This window comes from Eriocheir sinensis, chromosome 12 (genome assembly GCF_024679095.1).
Source record: "Eriocheir sinensis breed Jianghai 21 chromosome 12, ASM2467909v1, whole genome shotgun sequence".
NCBI lineage: Eukaryota > Metazoa > Arthropoda > Malacostraca > Decapoda > Varunidae > Eriocheir > Eriocheir sinensis.
This window is the reverse complement of record NC_066520.1, coordinates 24,180,434-24,200,433: the sequence shown is the minus strand read 5'-3', so window position 1 is coordinate 24,200,433 and position 20,000 is coordinate 24,180,434. Positions and strand designations below refer to the sequence as shown.

Below are 20,000 nucleotides of genomic sequence, written 5' to 3'. Positions count from 1 at the left end.
GCCCGCGCCTATGACCTCCACCCACTCCAGCAGGGACGGGTAGATTGGGGTGTGGGGTTCGCCGTGGACTAAGGGGTGGGCGTGCGCGTGATGAGGGGCTTCGCTGTCGTGGATTCGGTTGTAAATGTTCGTGTGTTCGAAGTTGGGGATGGAGAACCTGGGGACAGAGGATGAGAAAGGTGATTCACAGAGGCAGTACACACACATACAAGATTCCTATAGACTGAGAACGTGGCGGACGAGGAAAGAGATGAACCAAGAGAAGGAAAATGCAACAAGATATTAAAATTGGGGATGGAGAACCTGGGGACAGAGGATGAGAAAGGTGGTTCACAGAGGCAGTACACACACATACAAGATTCCTATAGACTGAGTAGCTGAAGGGAGGGTAAGGAAGTGATTTAAAATGTTACTGAAGGTAGGTGTCTAAGGTAATACACACACACACACACACACACACACACACACACACACACATAATTATAGATACGGAGACGGGACCACACGAGCGTAAGCCCAGGCCCTGTAAAATTACAACTAGGTAAATACACACACACACACACACACACACACACACACATAAAATTCCTATTATAAAGATTGGTAGTGGTAGTGTGACCCTTCCTCTGTGCCGTGAACCTAAAAAACACACATTTGACAAGGCTTTCGTAGGAGTTGTGGGAGGCATTTCCAGGGGTGGTTTCAAGACCCTGGTGGTAGTGTGACCCTTCCTCTGTACAGTGAACCTAAAAAACACACATTTGACAAGGCTTTCGTAGGAGTTGTGGGAGGCATTTCCAGGGGTGGTTTCAAGACCCTGGTGGTAGTGTGACCCTTCCTCTATACAGTGAACCTAAAAAAAAGACTAACTAATTCCTAGCACGTTCAAGCTGCAACAAGATTAATGGTGGATAAATACAAGTACCAAATGCCTATAAAATTAAGGTCTGCTACATCATTTTGGTTTAGGATCGTTAAAAAAGTTCTTTCCACACACACACACACACACACCTTATGCCACCCCAGTAGTCCATCTCAGGGTCTTGGAGGTTCAGGTCGCCGCAGGATATGTAAACAAAGTCTCCATTCCAGGGGCAGTCGTAGGTGTGGTCGAAGATCTGTCCGTTCATCCGCAGGGAACACTCGTTGAGGGCGTTCTCGGTGCCTGTAGAGAGGTCAGAGGTTAGAGGTCGGTGTACGCGAAAGAGAGGCAGAGAGACTTGTTTGTTAATGTGCGGATCAACCTAAGTAAAGTTCAGTGTCAGCGCACCAAGACTCACCCTCGCACTGTATGGGGTCAGGCCAGGAGCGGACACGGATGAGGGCATTTGGGAACATCTCGGTCCGCTTGTTCCGCCCGTGGAAGGTGTTGACAATGTTGTGGCCCAGCTGGCGGCACACCACCTCCGCGTTGCGCTCGGTAAACCGGTCGTCGCAGATTGGCACCCATTGTTTCGTAGTGCCATTGTAGATATCCAGGAACCCTTCACTGTGGCGGGCCGAGAGAGAGAGAGATAGAGAGAGAGAGGTTACTGGTGCACTTTCAAGCATATGATTTTAATGGAACCCTTGGTCAAGACAACTAAATATTACAGAGGTCATTGGTACACTCTCACTGGGCCTTCCATGGGGGTGCAAAAGGAGAGGTTATTGGAGCAGTCTCAGGCATGTATTAGAGACATTACCAGTGCAGTTTAAATGGAGGGAGACTATTGGTAGACTTTAAATGGCCAGAGATCATTGGTACACTCTCACTGGGCCTTCTATGGGGGTGCAAAAGGGGGAGGTTGTCAGTGCAGATTACCAAGATAATTTCTAACTCCCTCGTTCTGTGCGTAAATAAACAAAACACAAAATAATGAGATAGAACAGAGATACACATTCCCTTACCTCCTGTTGTCACACTCCCCCTCCACGCAAAGCCTCACAGCCTCCAGCGTGGTCTTGACATGTCGCCGGCCCCTAGACTGCATAGCTCGATTAGGGTCAACTGGGCGCATGATGATCCGTTTGTCCTTGGTGCCGACAGCATCCAGGCGGCCCAGGACTAACAACCCCACACTCGGGAAGAACTCAAGGGTAGCCCCGGCTTCGACAACCAGCGCCACTCCGGGCATAACGGTCAAATCGGCCTTGACGATGTACGGTTCCGAGCGCCTTGGCAACCGTAGATCATGTAGTAATCGTCCTCCTAAGGGTTGGGTGAGATCGGTGGTTTCCTGAGCGGCGGATGAGCCCACGGATGACACTCGAGCGGAGATGCTGTCGTCAATGAGATACGGAAGGTAGTCGGCAAGTGCGAAATTGTTCCAGTCGTCGAAATCGAATATCAACTCCTCGATTTCTTGAGCTTGACGTGTCCCCCACCAGTTAGCTTCGGCGTTTAGGTAATTATTGACGCGTGATGAGTACAGACCGGCCAGCAGCTCGTAATTCATCTTGTTGTACCCCAGAAGATTATGCGTAATGTTGACCTTCTGCAATCCACGCACGGCGACGGTATAGCTATCCGGCTGGTGGGCACGCGACGCCGAACTCCGGGTGATGGACACAGGCTTGTTATTTTGGACACGGTTGTACTCAAAATAGGCAAAGACGGACCCAAGAATCCCGCTCTGGCTGTTAGTGTTGAACTCCACCATGTACGACCCCATGTTGGACTCAATGCGATTGTTGTGGATGAACATTTCCTTTTCCATCCCCTGCACCGATAGCAACCCGCGCTGACACACATTCCGCTCGAAAACGGAGTGCGTCATGTTGAACCGTGCGAAGTGGCCGTCGACTACGAAACTGAACTGGGCGTTGTCGCGGAATGTGGAGGCATTGACGAAGACGGTGTGGGTGAAGTTCTCCGTGTACTGCCAGACGTAGGGGAGGGCCAGCGCGACGCCACCCCCTCCGTTGTTTTCCATGACCACCTCCTCCAGCACCCAGTGGAAGAGGTTGTTGGATTCTCGGATGTCCCTGGAAAGAGAGAAAGAGAGAGAGGATGTAACTATAGGCTAAAAAATAATGGAAGGAAGGAAGGAAGGACATAACTAGAGTGACCAAAAGCTAGAAAATCATGGGTAGGAGAAAGGAAGGAAGGAAGGAAGGAAGGAAAGAAGGAAGGAAGGACATAACTAGAGTGACCAAAAGCTAGAAAATCATGGGTAGGAGGAAGGAAGGAAGGAAGGAAGGAAGGAAGGAAGGAAGGAAGGACATAACTAGAATGACCAAAAGCTAGAAAATCATGGGTAGGAGAAAGGAAGGAAGGAAGGAAGGAAGGAAAGAAGAAAGGAAGGAAGGAAAGACATAACTAGAGTGACCAAAAGCTAGAAAATCATGGGTAAGAGTGAAGGAAGGAAGGAAGGAAGGAAGGGAGAAAGAAAGAAAGGAAGAAAAAGGAAGAAAGGAGACATAAAACCAAGGACAAAAAAGCAGATATTGACACACACACACACACACACACACACACACACACACAAACGCACCAGCTATACTGATCGATGCCTCGGCCGTTCCCGGAGATCGTCGTCCTGTTAAACATGAACGTAATCTCCGCCATGTCATTATTGTCCATGCGAACCCTGAAGGGGGACAGCGCGTAGAAGGCCTGGTTCTGGTTGTTGGTGATCTGCGAGCCCACCACCATGATGCTCTCGTTGGCGCAGCGCAGCAAGTGGTCGCCATCGTCTGTCAAGTACCTGGAGAAGAAGGGAGAGAAAGGGGACTTCATTAAGGATGTATTGATTAACAGTAGGAGTTGTGAGAGGGAGGTGGTGGTATTTTTGTGATAGTTTTATGAGAGAGGGAGGAAGGGAGAGAAAGGGGTCTTCATTAGGGATATATCTTTTAACAGTAGGAGTTGTGAGAGGGAGGTGGTGGTATTTCAGTGATAGTTTTATGAGAGAGGGAGGAAGGGAGAGAAAGGGGTCTTCATTAGGGATATATCTTTTAACAGTAGGAGTCGTGAGTGGGAAGTGGTGGTATTTCAATGGGAGGGTAGTTTTATCGGAGAGGGAGAAAGGGAGGCGGGGAAGGAGGGAAAGTTGGAAAGTTTCGTTTAGTCGGCATAACATCTGTGGTCATATGCCGGTGAGAGACAAAAGGGGAAGGAATTATAGGAGAAGGGAACAGATCCCAGGAGACGGGACACAACCCCCGATTAATACCTGGTACCTATTCACTGCTGGGTGGATAGGGGCGTAGGGTAAGGGAGGGAGGGAAAGTGAGGGGATATACATGAGGAAAGGAAGGAAGGTCAAAATATGAGGATGAATATGAATATGCAAAGATACAGAACAGAATAGGAAGGAATATGTCTCTCTCTCTCTCACACATTCGCTCCCACCCCATACCTGTTGTAGTGAAGGGTGGAGATGCCAATGTCGTTGTTCTTGATGCGTGTCTGGTCGATATACGTCAGTGGCCACTTGGCTCGGAAGTTCCTGAGGTCACCAGCCTGCGCGATGTCCCTTCCTGTGGCAGAGAATAACATCTATTAATATTTCCTTACATACAGTCACAAATACATGCATTCTATCACATCCTTATAAACACACACACACACACACACACCCTCTCCTTGTCCTGATTAATTTCTCGTGTGTTTCGATACACGCAGAGGACGTGTGGGGCCGAGAGAACAGTAGGAAAAGAGAAAATCAAATCTTGGGACATTTCACTATCGCAGTATCCCGGGACTCACTATCGACAGCGGTGAGGAGCAGAATGATGTCCCCGAGGGCAAAGGGTCCCGAGCTGTAGTCTATGGTGATGGCGTAGGTGCTGGAGGTGGTGGGGAAGGCAACCTGGTCCCCTCGGAGGTCCCAGCGAGCGATGTCCTGTGGTGGAAGTTAAGGATGTTGAGAGGGGCAGAAAACGGAGGGTGAGGATGAAGGATGGGTAAGAAAAGGAGGGTGAGGATGTTGAGAAGGGCAGGAAAGGGAGGGTGAGGATGAGAAAGGCAGAAAAGGGAGGGTGAGGATGAGGAGAGGAGCAGAAAAGGGAGGGTGAGGATGAGGAGAAGGGCAGGAAAGGGAGGGTGAGGATGAGGAGAAGGGCAGAAAAGGGAGGGTGAGGATGAAGGATGGGTAAGAAAAGGAGGGTGAGGATGAGGAGAAGGGCAGGAAAGGGAGGGTGAGGATGAGGAGAGGAGCAGAAAAGGGAGGGTGAGGATGAGGAGAAGGGCAGCAAAGGGAGGGTGAGGATGAGGAGAGGAGCAGAAAAGAGAGAAGAGATTATACGAGACCAGGCTTCCCACACACCTGGCTATACGTCCCCCACACAGACACACACCTGGCTATACGTCCCCCACACAGACACACACCTGGCTATACGTCCCCCACACAGACACACACCTGGCTATACGTCCCCCACACAGACACACACCTGGCTATATGTCCCCCACACAGACACACACCTGGCTATATGTCCCCCACACAGACACACACCTGGCTATCGGTCCCACACCCAGACACACACCTGGCTATACGTCCCCCACACAGACACACACCTGGCTATACGTCACCCACACAGACACACACCTGGCTATACGTCCCCCACACAGACACACACCTGGCTATACGTCCCCCACACAGACACACACCTGGCTATATGTCCCCCACACAGACACACACCTGGCTATACGTCCCCCACACAGACACACACCTGGCTATATGTCCCCCACACAGACACACACCTGGCTATATGTCCCCCACACAGACACACACCTGGCTATACGTCCCCCACACAGACACACACCTGGCTATACGTCCCCCACACAGACACACACCTGGCTATACGTCCCCCACACAGACACACACCTGGCTATACGTCCCCCACACAGACACACACCTGGCTATACGTCCCCCACACAGACACACACCTGGCTACGTCCCCCACACAGACACACACCTGGCTATATGTCCCCCACACAGACACACACCTGGCTATACGTCCCCCACACAGACACACACCTGGCTATACGTCCCCCACACAGACACACACCTGGCTATACGTCCCCCACACAGACACACCTGGCTATACGTCCCCCACACAGACACATACCTGGCTCTCGATGACCTCCTGGTAGTCGTAAATAACCAACTGCTCAGTGCTATCAGGCGATATCGGGTTGAGCACCTGAATGCCGATTACATTGGAGTGCGACGTCTGAAAATAGATGAGGATGTTAGAAGGGAAGGGAAGGGAAGGGTGGGGAGGGAAGAGAAGGGATGGGAAGAGAAGGAAGGGAAGGGAGGGGAGGGAAGGAAAGGGAAGGGAATGGAATGGAAGGAAGGGAAGGGATGGGAAGGGTGGGGAGGAAAGGAAGGGAAGGAAAGAAAGAGGAGGAGAGAAAGGAAAAAAAAGCTAACAAAGGCATAGTAGTGGTAGTAGTAGTAGTAGTAGTAGTAGTAGTAGTAGTAGTAGTAGTAGTAGTAGTAGTAGTAGTAGAAATAATATAAATAATATTTGAGAAAAAACACATTCATAATCAGGCACACTAACCACTGCACCAAGGAGCCATATCTACATTATTTTCAGCAAGTATAAACATCTTAATAGTGGTAATAGGAACAAGTATCAGGGCACCTCTCCTCCCGAAATTGACCTCTCGTTTTGGACACTCCTTTGACCTCTGTTTGGGAGCAGTGAGTAGCGGGCTTTTTTTTTTTATTTTTTTTTTTATTTATGTCCTTGAACTGTCTCCTTAGCTGTAAAAAAAAAAAAAAAAAGTAGGGTCCATAAGGGTGAACAACAGCCTCTCCCTTACCGAAATAACGATGGTGGCCCGGACGTCACTGCCTCTCAGGGTCTTGGTGATGAAGTACTGGGGCAGGTTGGTCTCCAGTCTCATGCTCTTGGGCCCATCTGGAGGAGAAGACAGTGCTATACGAGTGACAATATGGGAGGAGGAAGGGAGGAGGAGTGGAAGAAGAGGAAGGTAAGAGGAGGAGGAGGAGGAAGAGGAGGAAAGGAGGAGGGGTGGAAGAAGACCTACCTCACAAGCTCTCCCTTCCCCAGACTAGTATTGGTAGTAGTAGTAGTAGTAGTAGTGGTAGTAGTAGTAGTAGTAGTAGTAGTAGTAGTAGTAGAGGAGGAAGGGAGGAGGAGTGGAAGGAGAGGAAGGTAAGAGGAGGAGGAGGAGGAGGAGGAAGAGGAGGAGGAGTGAAAGAAGACCTGCCTCACAAGCTCTCCCTTCCCCAGTCTAGTATTAGTATTAGTAGTAGTGGTAGTAGTAGAGGTAGAAGTAGTAGCCCCTTAGAAAAGAAGTACAGACGTCCCTCAAATAGTACAGTTTCCAATAATTCGGTTTCGGTTTTATGTGGATTTTCATGGAAGATTTTTTTTAGGATTTTTAAATTTCTCGACAAGCAGGAAATTTAAAAATCCTTAAAAGATCTTCTATGACAATCCGTATAAAACCGAAGCCGAACTACTGTAAACCGTACTATTTGAGGGACAACTGTATTCATGTAAAACTCGAGAGCCTCCCTTCCCTCACCTGGTATCGTGTAGTACTTGTCCTGTTGTAGCTTGAGCCAGCCCGCCAGCTCCCTCTGCTCCGCCCTGGACACAAAGGGGTTGAAGTGCAGTCCGGACCCGTCGTTGCGCTGCAGGCTGGATGCTGTTAGAGGGGAGAAAGGAGGATATTGAGAGGGTAATAAGTTTGGGGGATTTTTGATGTATGTTTAAACTTATGTGATTTACGTTTGAGGTCTCTTTTCCTCTCTCTTCCCTTCCCTTCCCTTCCCTTCCCTTCCCTTCTCTTCCCTTCCTTTCTTTTTCCCTCCCTCCTCTTCCCCTTCCTTCCCTTCTCTTTCTTTCCCTTCCCTTTCCTTTTCTACCCTTCCCTTCCCTTTCCCTTCCTTTCCTACCATTCCCTTCCCTTCCTCTCCCTTCCATGAACCTCAAAAACACTAACACCAGATACAAGAAAAAACAGATCACAAATTAAAAGGTTTTTCAACACATATCAAAACTCACCAACCCTTCCATGGACATCAATAACACAACTAATACTAACACAACAGCCACCAGTACACCCACCAGTAATATTGACACCCAGCTGCTTCAGGGTAATGCCGTGTCGCCTGTTCCCAGAAAACGTACATCCCTGGAACACCCTGGCGCTGGGGTTGGTGATGGCGTACTGGTTGCTGTACATCACGCCCACCCCATCCTGGAGGTTGTTCCTCACCTCCACATCTTGTATAACGTGGTGGTGGAAGTCTATCTGAAGTGCTGTGGAAGGGAGGGTTGATAAGTAAGGTCCTGTATCCTCTGGTCACGGCTAAGAGATATGGTGTGAGAGAGATACAGGGAAGGGAAGGGAAGGAAAGGAAGTCTATCTGAAGCGCTGTGGAAGGGAGGGTTGATAAGTAAGGTCCTGTATCCTCTGGTCATGGCTAAGAAATATGGTTTCAAAGATATACATCAGAGCGAGACTTGGGTTCCTTCCTTCACTATAAAAACATTACGCCCCTCACCTGGTTTGAAGGTCCTGGTCGTGTAGTCAAAGAGGCCGGCTTTCTCGATGATCACGCCCTTCATGTGGCTTTCGTGCGCCGTCATGCCCAGCCGAATGCCCGCCCAAGACCCCGGGTAGCAGCGTAGTCCGACATCCTCATTATGGGTGCAAGAGTTCTCGAGTTCCCAGTAATGATCGCTTCGGCACTTAGTGAAATCAGTGTCAAATTCATCGCACTGAACGTTGCTGTCGGGAGAGGTTGGGAAGGGCGGGTGTTAGGCTGGGGTTAAGTTAGGTTAGGTTTTGGTTGTTAGGTTGTGGTGTGGTTGTGGTTAAGTTAGGTGAGTTTGTGGTTAAGTTAGTATGGAATTGCCACCCTCCCTTCCCTTCCATTCTCTTTCTTTCCCTTCCCTTCCTTTCCCTTTTCTTTCCTTTCTCTCCCTTCTCTTTCTTCCTCTCCTCTTCCCTTCCCTTCCTTTCCTTTCCTATCCATCCCTTCTCTTTCCTTTCCTTCCCTTCCCATCCCTTCTCTTTCCTTCCCTTCCCATCCCTTTCCTTTCCTTCCCTTCCCATCCCTTCTCTTTCCATTCCTTCCCTTCCCTTCTCTTTCCTTTCCTTTCCTTCCCTTCTTTTACCTTTCCTTTCCTTTCCTTCCCATCCCTTCCCTTCCCTTCCCTTGTCTTCCATTCCCTTCCCTTCCCTCACACTACAAGCCCCTCACAATTAGCCTGATCTCAACATTCATACCAATAGTTTTACGAGCATCCACTTCAGGCAACCACACACCACACCCACATACAACTATAGCCCAGCACTTACCTCAGAAGGATGGGGTTGGTCTGGCCCTGTGACGGCAGCTGACTAGGTTGAAGATCCCAGTCCTCGGGGTTGAGCACAAGGCCCATCTGGTGACACACGATGGCTGCTGCGTCTTGGTTCCAGCCGTGGTTGCAGACTGTCCCCCATTGGCCGTCCACCCACACCTGTACAGGGAGAAAGGGACAGCATTTGGATAGGGAAACTGATGATAAGGATTTTTATTATCATTGGACAGGGATAATTAGATAGCATGTTATAGGTGAACCAGGTAGAGAAGGAGTATTCCAGACAAAATAGGTCCCCTTCTAAATATCTTAAAATTAATGGAAAATATGAAAACTGCCTCCCACTAGTTCTGTTTAACATGACAAGCTTTTGAAACACTGTCATAGCTACAAGGACCCTACAAGCACACTGAAATCAAGACCACACTGCCACAAGTCACATCTAGCTCCTACAAGCATAACACAAGCTCACAGACCCTCAGACTGTGCCCTCAACCCATCCTTTTCTTTCCCTTCCCTTCCTTCCCCTTCCCAGACTGTGACCTTCTCTTCCCTTCCCTTCTCTCCTTCCCAGACTGTGACCTTCTCTTCCTCCCCTTCCCAGACTGTGACCTCTTCCCTTCCCTTCTCTTTCCTACCCTTCTCTTCCTTTCTCTTCCCTTCTCTTCCTCTCCTTCCCAAACTGTGACCTCAACCCTCCCCTTCCCTTAGCAGGTCAATACTTACCATGAGCCGCCCCTCCAGACTGTCCCTGCCGCCCATCAGCTTGAAGGGGACGGTCGGGGCTTCATCTCCCTCCCTCGTCAAGTTGAGCGTGTGCACCTCCGTCAAAGTCTCGTTCCCTGTGACATTGAGGGCCGTTGCGCCTCCCTCCTCCTCTGGGAAGTACGCGGCCCTCTCCAGCACCTCCTCTTGCGCTGTGGTGCCTTGCAGGGTGAACTTAACATCCTTACTGCCCGAGCCTTCCGTGCGGAGTAACCCGGCGACCATCATGCCCATACCCTCGGCGAATTCCAGCGTGGTGCCGAACGCGATGGTCAGAGTGCCGGTTTTGTGGACGTAGATGTCTCGGGTGACGGTGTAAAGCCCGTCACGTAATGTAACCTCCCCGTTGACCTCCCCTCCGATGATGTGGGAGTCAGAGGGGTCAAAGAACTCTGGCTCACTCTCCGGGCCATCCTGCATCACTGGAGTTTCCACGTTGTTGTCGCTCAGGAGATATGGATGGAACTGCACCAGGGCTAAGTTGTACAGGTCCCGTCGGTCGAGAATCCGCCGGAAAATCTCCCGTTCGAACTTGCTGCCTAACCAGTTGTGTGTGGCCACGATGGGGTTGCTCTGGTCTGTGGTGTGCGACGCGAGTTCGTACCGCGAGTCAGGGTTCTCCAGGAGGTTCCGGTAGAGGATTATGTTTGATGAGGCGACGCACACCACCCCCGAGGCACGGCTACGCGAGTGGAATGCCGGGAACAGCTCCTCCACGGTGTTCCCTTTGATGATGTTACGCTCCACCCGCATGCTCTGGTCCAGGCCGCGCAAGGACAGCCCAAGACGAAGGACGTACCATCCGGTGTTCCCGCGGAAATTATTGCGGTTCATCATCCCTAAGAACGGCAGGACGGGCAACTCGACCTTATCCTCATTGTAGATCAGAACCGTCCCTCTGTGGTTGTCGTTAAACTCATTATACTCGATGGTGAGGTTCATGTTGACGGCTGGAGAGATTTTGACGGCCAGGCGACGGTTCTCCCGAAACATGTTCTGCCCGATTTGAACCGTGCGCCCCTCGCTGCCACGCTTCCAGCAGGACTCGATCTCTAGGGCGGCGGCGCGACCCTCGGCGAACGTATTGCTGCTGATGTTGATGAAGGATGCCCGGCAGAAATTTCCAACGCGTAACCCGACGTCGAAGTTATCCGAGACCGTCGAGTACGCAACGGCCGTCTCCTGGTGAATCCCTGTATTCTGACCACTCTCATTGAACCACACGGCCATACCACGAAGCTTGTTGGCCGCCACAGTGCTCCAGGTGACATTCTGCAGCCCTCCCTCGTATGTTATGTTCACGCCGTCGCCGATGTTATGCATAATGGTGGAGTGCGTCACATTAACGTCGCCTGCTCCCTGCCGCACGTTGAGCCCCGAGCCGAAGTAGTTGTGGGTGAGGTTCGAGCGGTGGACGTGGACGAGGCTGCGCATGTAGTCGATAGCCACCCCGTGACCACTGTTATTGCGCACCATGCTGTCCCTCAGGCTCAGGTCGTACATCTTGTCTGGAACGCGAATGGACGGATGAAAGGTTATGACGCCAATGACTGAAGGTTCTTATAACTCTTTTTTTCAACCTTTTCTCTTCACTGTCTTCTCTCTCCTTAAATTTCTCCCCTTCCCTATCCTCTGTCCTCCTCCTCCTCCTCTCCTCTTCCTCCTTAAAGCATCTCCTCCCCTTCCTTTTCCATCTTTTCCTTCCTCTCCTCAAAGACACATCAATTGCCTCTTATGAAGAAGAAGAGGAGGAGGAAGAGGAAGATGAAGAGGAGGAGGAAGTGAGGGAAGAAGAGGAGGGTAAATGAGGCGCCGCTTTTGAAAGGGCCTAGCCCTGACATAGTTTTTTTTGAGTTTAGCGGTTAATTTAATTTATGATTTTTACTAATTAAAAATGTTATGTTGTTATATACTTTTTATCAAATTAAAGCTCTGGAAGCTCTCTCTTTATTTGAGTTAAAAAAATAAAAATAAATAAATAAAAAAAAAAAAATTAAATTTTTTTTTTTTTTTTTATTTTTTTTTTGGATTTTTTTTTTTTGTTTTTTATGTCATTTTAAGGTTATATCATAAAAAGAGTGTTTTTAAAAAAAAGATTTTGTTGCTTTAATTTTTTTTTTTTTTTTTTTTTTTTTTTTTTTTTTTTTTTTTATTTTTTTTTTATGTATTCAAAAAAAGGACTTTTTAAAACCTTCGTATCACCCCTTGATTTTTCTTCTACTTTGCCCTACTTTGAAGATTTTCCTTACAACAACTGATACTTCTGCCTCCAGACGCCTTACGACACTCTGCCCTCTTTGACTCCAAATATTGTAACATGTATTTGATTGACTGACTGACTGGAGGAGAGGAAGAGGAAGAAGAGGGGGAGAACGAGGAGGAGGAAGAAGAGGGGGAGAACGAGGAGGAGGAGGAGGAGGAGGAGGAGGAAGGGCAGCCTTATCTTACCTTACTTTACCTAACTTGACCATACCATACCTTACTTTACCTTACCTAACCTTACCTTACCGTACCTATCCTTACCTTATCTTAACTTAACTTAATCAATGAGAACAAGAATAAGAACAAGAAGAAAAATTTACATCAAGATCCGAGACTTACACTTGCTGGCCACGACCTCCATGAAGATAAAGGACAGCTGGCGGGGCTTGGCGGTGACCTTGATCCATAACCTGTTGCCTCGGGACACCACAGAGGGCGGGAAGGTGTTGTTCCGCAGGTCAAACTTGGTCAAGACTCTCCCGTCCTTGTCCCTGTCCCTGGAGGGTGACGAAATTAGGGTGAGACTTTCTGGTTGAGTGAGGTAAGTATTGTTAACCTGGTGGTAGCTGGGGGGGTCATGTTTCTTAAAGGCCCTTCCCTCTAAGCGAGAAAAATGAGAAAAATCATCACTCACGCAAACCATTTCATAATATATATATCAACACATTTGTTATATATGTTAATGCTGAATCTGTGAGGCATTTTTTCTAGTATTCAGTAACTCCCAAGCTTGTTACTCATGCTATTTGATCCCATGCTGTACATGCCTAGCTATGTTACACACTACATGTTGTATATGTTAATGCTGAATCTGTGAGGCATTTTATCTAGTATTCAGTAACTCCCAAGCTTGTTATTCATGCTATTTGATCCCATGCTGTACATGCCTAGCTATATTACACACTACATGTTGTATATGTTAATGCTGAATCTGTGAGGCATTTTATCTAGTATTCAGTAATTCCCAAGCTTGTTATTCATGCTATTTGATCCCACACTGTACATGTCTAGCTATATTACACACTACATGTTGTATATGTTAATGCTGAATCTGTGAGGCATTTTATCTAGTATTCAGTAACTCCCAAGCTTGTTATTCATGCTATTTGATCCCACGCTGTACATGTCTAGCTATATTACACACTACATGTTGTATATGTTAATGCTGAATCTGTGAGGCATTTTATCTAGTATTCAGTAATTCCCAAGCTTGTTATTCATGCTATTTGATCCCACACTGTATATGTCTAGCTATATTACACACTACATGTTGTATATGTTAATGCTGAATCTGTGAGGCATTTTATCTAGTATTCAGTAATTTCCAAGCTTGTTATTCATGCTATTTGATCCCACACTGTACATGCCTAGCTATGTTACACACTACATGTTATAGGAGGTGAGAGGAAGTTCTGAGGCTCCTGTTTCATATAAGAGAAAGAAAGAGACAAGGAGATGAGGGAACAGTCACTTACGTACCTGACCTATATTTCTGAGCTATATTACACGCTACATGTTATAGGAGTTGAGGGAAAGTTCTGAGGCTCCTGTTTCATACAAGAGAAAGGAAGGAAGGGACAAGGAGATGAGGAAACACAGTCACTTACGAACCTGACCTATATTTATGAGCTATATTACACACTACATATTATAGGAGGTAAGAGAAAGTTCTGGGGCTCCTGTTTCATACAAGAGAGAGGGAGAGAGACACAGACACACACACACACACACACACACACACACACTCACGTACCTGACTTCCACTGTTCCTGCGTTGAGCTCCTGCGCTTGCATGTACGAGAAGTGTACAGTGAAGACGAAAGCCGTGTCCCGTATCACAAAATGCTGCAACGGTAGGAATTATTATCATCGTCATTGTAGTAGTAGTAGTAGTAGTAGTAGTAGTAGTCCCTTTGATGGGTAGATATGGTATGGGTGAGAGGTCATTGCAATATACCAACTACATGCCTTACACAGATATATAATGACAATGGTGATAGACAGACTGACATATAGATAAACAGTTATATAATGCCTAGTGTGATAATGGCAATGACCTCTCTTTCGGCCGCCTCTTTTGATTCTTTTTTGGGAGCAGCGAGTAGCGGGCTTTTTTTTATTATTGTTTCCTTTTTTGTGTGCCCTTGAGCTGCCTCCTTTGTTGTAAAAAAAAAAATGGTGATAGACAGACTGATATATAGATAAACAGTTAACATCACAAAGAAAGGAAAGAATGAGAGCGAAAAAATAGCTTTCTGAGTACCCCACCAAGCTCACCTTCTCACAGTTCAGCTCGTTGTGGGATAACCGGTCTTGGGTAGCCACAATCACCACCGGGTAGGCTTGGTTGAGGTTGGACGCCCCCGCACAGAAGTCCTGGAAGGTGTCCGAGGCTGACTTGTCTGGCTCCCGGTGGTGGAAGTTGTACTTGATGCCGTCAGCCTGGTTGTCAGCCACCTCGGAGCTGCGGTCAACCAGCACGGACCCGGTTGAGGTGTTGACATACAGCCCATGCCCTGCGGAATAATGGTTGAGTCATTTCTCGTCCCTGTCCTATCCGAATCCCTTATGCAAGAGATAGCCGGCATCTTCATTCTTTCATCCCTTCAGCTGGCAAACTCTGGAACCTCTTCCCCTGATACTGACCTCTCTTCTGACCTCTCGCTCTTTTTTTCTTTCAGTCATATCCCATCCCTATTCTATCCAAATCCCTTATGCAGGAGTTTACCGGCATCTTCATTCTTTCATCCCTTCAGCTGGCAAACTCTGGAACCTCTTCCCCTGATACTGACCTCTCTTCTGACCTCTCGCTCTTTTTTCCTTTCAGTCATATCCCATCCCTATTCTATCCAAATCCCTTATGCAGGAGTTTACCAGCATCTTCATTCTTTCATCCCTTCAGCTGGCAAACTCTGTAACCTCTTCACCTGATCTTGACCTCTGTTCTGACCTCTTGCCCTTTTTTCTTTCAGTCATTTCCCGTCCCTATTCTATCCAAATCCCTTATGCAAGAGTTAGCCAGCATCTTCAGTCTTTCATCCCTTCCCTTCTTAAATGGCTAATCCTCATCTTACCCTATCCTCTCCTCCATATATATCAAACAAGCTATTATTATCATTATTATTATTTCCTCTTGGGTATTGACAGAGCAGCTAAAAATCAGACATTGCAGAAAACCGTAATGTCTTTTTAGCAAATTCTGAAATGGCCACGGTGAATTCCTGCACATATCATCCCTATTTAGCTTCCCTTCAAGGCCATATCTCCTGTATTTCCTCCCTTTAACTCCTCTGCCTTCTCCTAAACACATGTCAGTCACGATTTCCACGTATCTAACCCTGGACAGCCTTACGGTTAACCCTCTTGGTCACCCTGTCAACCATCACGGCCGGAGAGTTCCTGCACATATCATCCCTATGACCCTATTTAGCTTCCCTTCAAAGCCATATCTCCTGCAATTTCTCCTTTAAGGTCCTCTGCCTTTTCCCAAACACATGTCAGTCGTCATTTCCACGTATATACCTCCAGAGAACGATATTTACGAGGTTTTCAGGGAGGGCGGTCATGGTCATCACACATGCACGTAAATTTCTCAAGAAGACATCCTGGATCAGCTGATGTCCTCCTCCTTTCCTTCTTCTTATCTTTCTCCTCCTCCTCTTCCTCCTTCCTCCTCCTCCTCCTAATGCCCAGTGAACATCGTGCCAGGGCCATGACAAGCTATGTGGCACTATAACAGGCGTATAATGGCACCAATAGCTTTTTTATGTAAATTTTCCCTCACGACATTTTGAATCAGCTGACGTCCTCCTCCTCCTTTCCTTCTTCTTATCTTTCTCCTCCTCCTCTTCCCCCCTCCTCCTCCTCCTCCTAATGCCCAGTGAACATCGTGCCAGGGCCATGACAAGCTATGTGGCACTGTAACAGGCGTATAATGGCACCAATAGCTTTTTTATGTAAATTTTCCCTCACGACATTTTGAATCAGCTGACGTATTACCGTGCGCCCGCCTGATGGTGTCACTGGGTACAAAGGGATGCCTGAAGCCTTCTGTTTTTTCATCTTTTTTTGCTGTTTTATCGTGTTTTAGCCACTGTTATGCCTTCATGGGGGTGTCAGAAGCATTATATTTGTCTGTCATACGAGACTGACCCCCCAAGAGCAAGGAGGACGGCAGTAGAGGATAAGAAACGAAGAAACAGAGAAGGAAACAAAGAAACAAACAAGGAATGAGTGAATGAATGAATGAGAGCGAGAGAAAGAGAGCAGAAAGACCCGAAATGACTCCAAAAATGTGAAAACTGTCCCCCCATAACGTAAATGAGCCATAGAATTAACTTAGAACAGATAGAACAGCAGTGAATGACTTAATAACAGTCTCCAAACGGCAACACTTCGTACCTAACCGCCCGGACACAGTACATCAGCTGGACTCCCTTATCTTTCCCTCTATGGCATTCCTCCTTACTCTTGGGGGTCTAAATATCACGTGACAGACAAATATAAAGCTTCTAACACCCCCTTGAAAGCATAACAGTGGCTTAAACAGGGATAATAGATGAGACACAGGGCTTCAGGCAACCCTCTGTACCCAGTGAATCGATTAAAGGGCCCACAGTACGTCAGCTGATCCAGAATGTCGCGAGGGAAAATTTACATAAAGAATCTAACTGCCATTATACGCTTGCTATAGTGCCACACAGCTTGTCACGGCCCTGGCACTTAAGCTGTTCACGGGGCAGGAGGAGGAAGAGGAGGAGGAGAAAAATAGGGAAGAGATGGAGGAAAGAGGATCGAGGCATCAGATGTTATTAGGCGAAATTTATATAATGACAACCGAGTGATTTAAATGGCCGGAAGAGGAGGAGGAGATTGGCACTAAGCAGGAGAGAGGAGGAGGGGGAGAAGAAAGAGAAGGGAGGGAGGCTAGCAAAGAGGGGAAATGAAGAGGAAGAGGAGGAGGAGGAAGAGAAGGGGCAGATTAAAGCAAAAAAAATATTAGGAGGAGGAGGAGGAGGAGGATTTACATAAATTAACATAAATATCCATACCACACAGACCTATACCTAACTACCTATCTATCTATCTATCAAACTATCTCTATATAACCTATTTAACTATACCTATCTATCTATCTATCTATCTATCCCCGTACCTGCATTTTCCTTGAGTACGGCGTGTTCGAGGTGCAGGAAGGTGCCGGGCAGGGTCACATTGATGCCGTTGAAAGCGCTGTTCGTGACCGTAACGTGACGCAGACGGGGCGGTACTCTGCGGGTCATGACGGCGGACACAACCTCCCGCTGCGGACCCATCCCCGCGTACTCGATGTCCACGTAGCTTAACACTGACTTGGACACCTGGAAAACGCAACATGGGTGAGAAACAGGTTTAAGAAATGTAACAGAGGGACATAGAAAGACTTAGGGACACTGAAAGGGACTCTATTCGATATCCACATAGCTCAGCGTGGATTTAGACACCTGGAAGACGTATAAAATGGATTAGAAATAGGTTAAGAAATGTAACAGAGGGACATAGAAAGACTTAGGGACACTGAAAGGGACTCTATTCGATATCCACATGGCTTAGCATGGATTTGGACACCTGGAAAACGCAACATGGGTGAGAAACAGGTTAAGAAATGTAACAGAGGGACATAGAAAGACTTAGGGACACTGAAAGGGTCACATTAGCCTCTGAACTTGTATAGGATAAGAACTAAGAACCCATTACCCATTACAAAGGGCAGGGAGGTAAGGTAAGGTCAGATCATCTTCGTTACATTAGCCTCTGAGCTGGTATAGGATAAGAACTAAGAACCCATTACCCATTACAAAGGGCAGGGAGGTAAGGTAAGGTAAGGTAAGGTCATCTTCGACACATTAGCCTCTGATCTAGCATAGGATAAGAACTTAGAACCCATTACCCATTACAAAGGGCAGGGAGGTAAGGTAAGGTAAGGTAAGGTAAGGTCATCTTCGTTACATTAGCCTCTGAGCTTGTATAGACAGGGCAGGTAGGTAAGGTAAGGTGAGGTAAGGTCATCTCCGTCACATTCGCCCCTTAGCTTGCATAGGATAGTGAGGGGTGCCTACATACCTTCTGGTAGAGCGTGTTCTGGAAGAGCTGGCCCTCGTACTCTGCGTCCTGGAAGTGGATGCCCCGCCAGTGGTTAGTGCCGCGCCAGAGGGCATGGTAGGGGTCGCAGTCCACGCCAAGGTCTGGATGCATGTCTGAGGAGGGTCGGAGAAAGGAAATCTAACGTTATTCTAGTCTTTATTTTGCCAGGAGAGGACATAAACATCATCAACATTATCCGCCGTTGCCTCTCCGCCGCCCGCTCACCGCACACGCCGCCGCCCATCGCGTGAGTCTGCCAGGCGCACTTGGTGATGTCGCCCTCGAGCCCCGAGCAGCGCGGCGCCTGGTAGAGCAGCGTCTTGGTGTCATTGTTGGCGCGGTCCTGCCACTCCCAGTACTTCCCGCCGCTGAACCCGAGCTGCCGACACGCCACGCCCATGTCCGCCGCCGTCCAGCTGAGGATAAGGACTCGTTAGATAAGGAAATGAACGGATAATACATTGAATACGATAAATAAAAGACTTAAGTTCATATTCCTAAACGTATCGGGCTGACATTACGACCATTTCTGAAGGCAACAGAGAAGATTAACTGGGTTTTCATGGGTGTTTTTTTTTTCTAATTTCCCGTTCAAGATGCAAAACTCTTCCTCTTCCTCCTCCTCTGTACTTCAATTTTCTCTTCCTTCTTTTTCCTCCTCCTCTTCCTCTTCTTGGGTGATAAAGTGAAGCGAAGGAGGAAGAAGAAGGAGGAGGAGGAGAACGTTGGCTGAGGAGGAGAAGCTGGACAAAGAGGAGGAGGGGGAGGAGGAGGAGAAGAAAGAGAATGTATTTGATGCGTATAAGTCATTTCCAAACTTAAACAAAACTAAATCATGACTCAAGAATATCCAGACCCTTTAAAATACGGCGAGGAAGGGAGACAGACCAACAGACAGACAGACAGAGAGGACTGGCCAGACAGACACAGAGGAAAGGATTGGTAGCTTGCGAAGATTGGAGTCCCCGTCACCTCCATGTCTTGACCAGTGTTGCCACCACAAAAAAAGACCTCTCAGTTATTTTCTTCCTCTTCCTTCTCTCTCTCTCTCTCTCTCTCTCTGGTTTAATAGAGAGAGAGAGAGAGAGAGAGAGAGAGAGAGAGAGAGAGAGAGAGAGAGAGAGAGAGAGAGAGAGAGAGAGAAAAGGGAGGGAGATCCTATTCTCGCAATCGTGTCCCTCTCTCTTTCTTCACCTCCTCCTCCTCCTCCTCCTCCTCCTCCTCCTCTGGGATATATCATTACTCTCCATTCTTCCCTTTTTTCCACTTCCTTCCTCTCTTCCTCCTCCCCTTCTTCTTCTTCCTGTGATACACGTAATTACCTCCATTCTTTCTCGTCTGTCATTTTATTCTCCTTAACTCCGTGGTGCAGTGATTAGTGTGCCTACCTACGAATCCGCGGGCGTGGGTTCGAATCCCAGCGTGCAGCTCACCCACCCTCTCGGGCTGGTATAAATGGGTACCTGGGGACACCTGAGGATGGTACACTGTGGTAACCCGGATGTCCCGCTAGCCCTGTCCCCGGGGTAATGGATTCTTAGCTACCATATGCTCAAGGGGCAATGAGA

The 20,000-nt window shown here is 47.9% G+C and overlaps 1 protein-coding gene across 12 annotated transcripts in view; it reads right to left on the bottom strand.

Moving 5' to 3' along the window:
- The window catches only part of LOC126997715 (protein bark beetle-like), a 53,986-nt gene that overhangs the window by 21,808 nt on the left and 12,178 nt on the right, over window positions 1-20,000 (bottom strand). For all 12 annotated transcript variants that reach the window (XR_007752299.1, XR_007752300.1, XM_050858957.1 and 9 more), the window contains exons 3-22: window positions 18,658-18,848; window positions 18,412-18,545; window positions 17,465-17,669; window positions 14,587-14,825; window positions 14,063-14,154; window positions 12,649-12,806; window positions 10,009-11,555; window positions 9,278-9,441; window positions 8,478-8,704; window positions 8,038-8,232; window positions 7,493-7,615; window positions 6,761-6,858; window positions 6,055-6,159; window positions 4,694-4,829; window positions 4,344-4,464; window positions 3,477-3,689; window positions 1,891-2,967; window positions 1,281-1,489; window positions 1,012-1,165; window positions 1-157 (exon numbers count right to left, since the gene is read on the bottom strand). The exon at window positions 1-157 is cut by the window's left edge and continues 140 nt beyond it. Coding sequence is in view for 10 of the 12 variants with exons in the window: in XM_050858957.1 (XP_050714914.1) it covers window positions 1-157; window positions 1,012-1,165; window positions 1,281-1,489; window positions 1,891-2,967; window positions 3,477-3,689; window positions 4,344-4,464; window positions 4,694-4,829; window positions 6,055-6,159; window positions 6,761-6,858; window positions 7,493-7,615; window positions 8,038-8,232; window positions 8,478-8,704; window positions 9,278-9,441; window positions 10,009-11,555; window positions 12,649-12,806; window positions 14,063-14,154; window positions 14,587-14,825; window positions 17,465-17,669; window positions 18,412-18,545; window positions 18,658-18,848 (5,545 nt within the window). In the remaining 2 variants the exon portion in view is untranslated. The remainder of the gene's footprint in view (window positions 158-1,011; window positions 1,166-1,280; window positions 1,490-1,890; window positions 2,968-3,476; window positions 3,690-4,343; window positions 4,465-4,693; window positions 4,830-6,054; window positions 6,160-6,760; window positions 6,859-7,492; window positions 7,616-8,037; window positions 8,233-8,477; window positions 8,705-9,277; window positions 9,442-10,008; window positions 11,556-12,648; window positions 12,807-14,062; window positions 14,155-14,586; window positions 14,826-17,464; window positions 17,670-18,411; window positions 18,546-18,657; window positions 18,849-20,000) is intronic.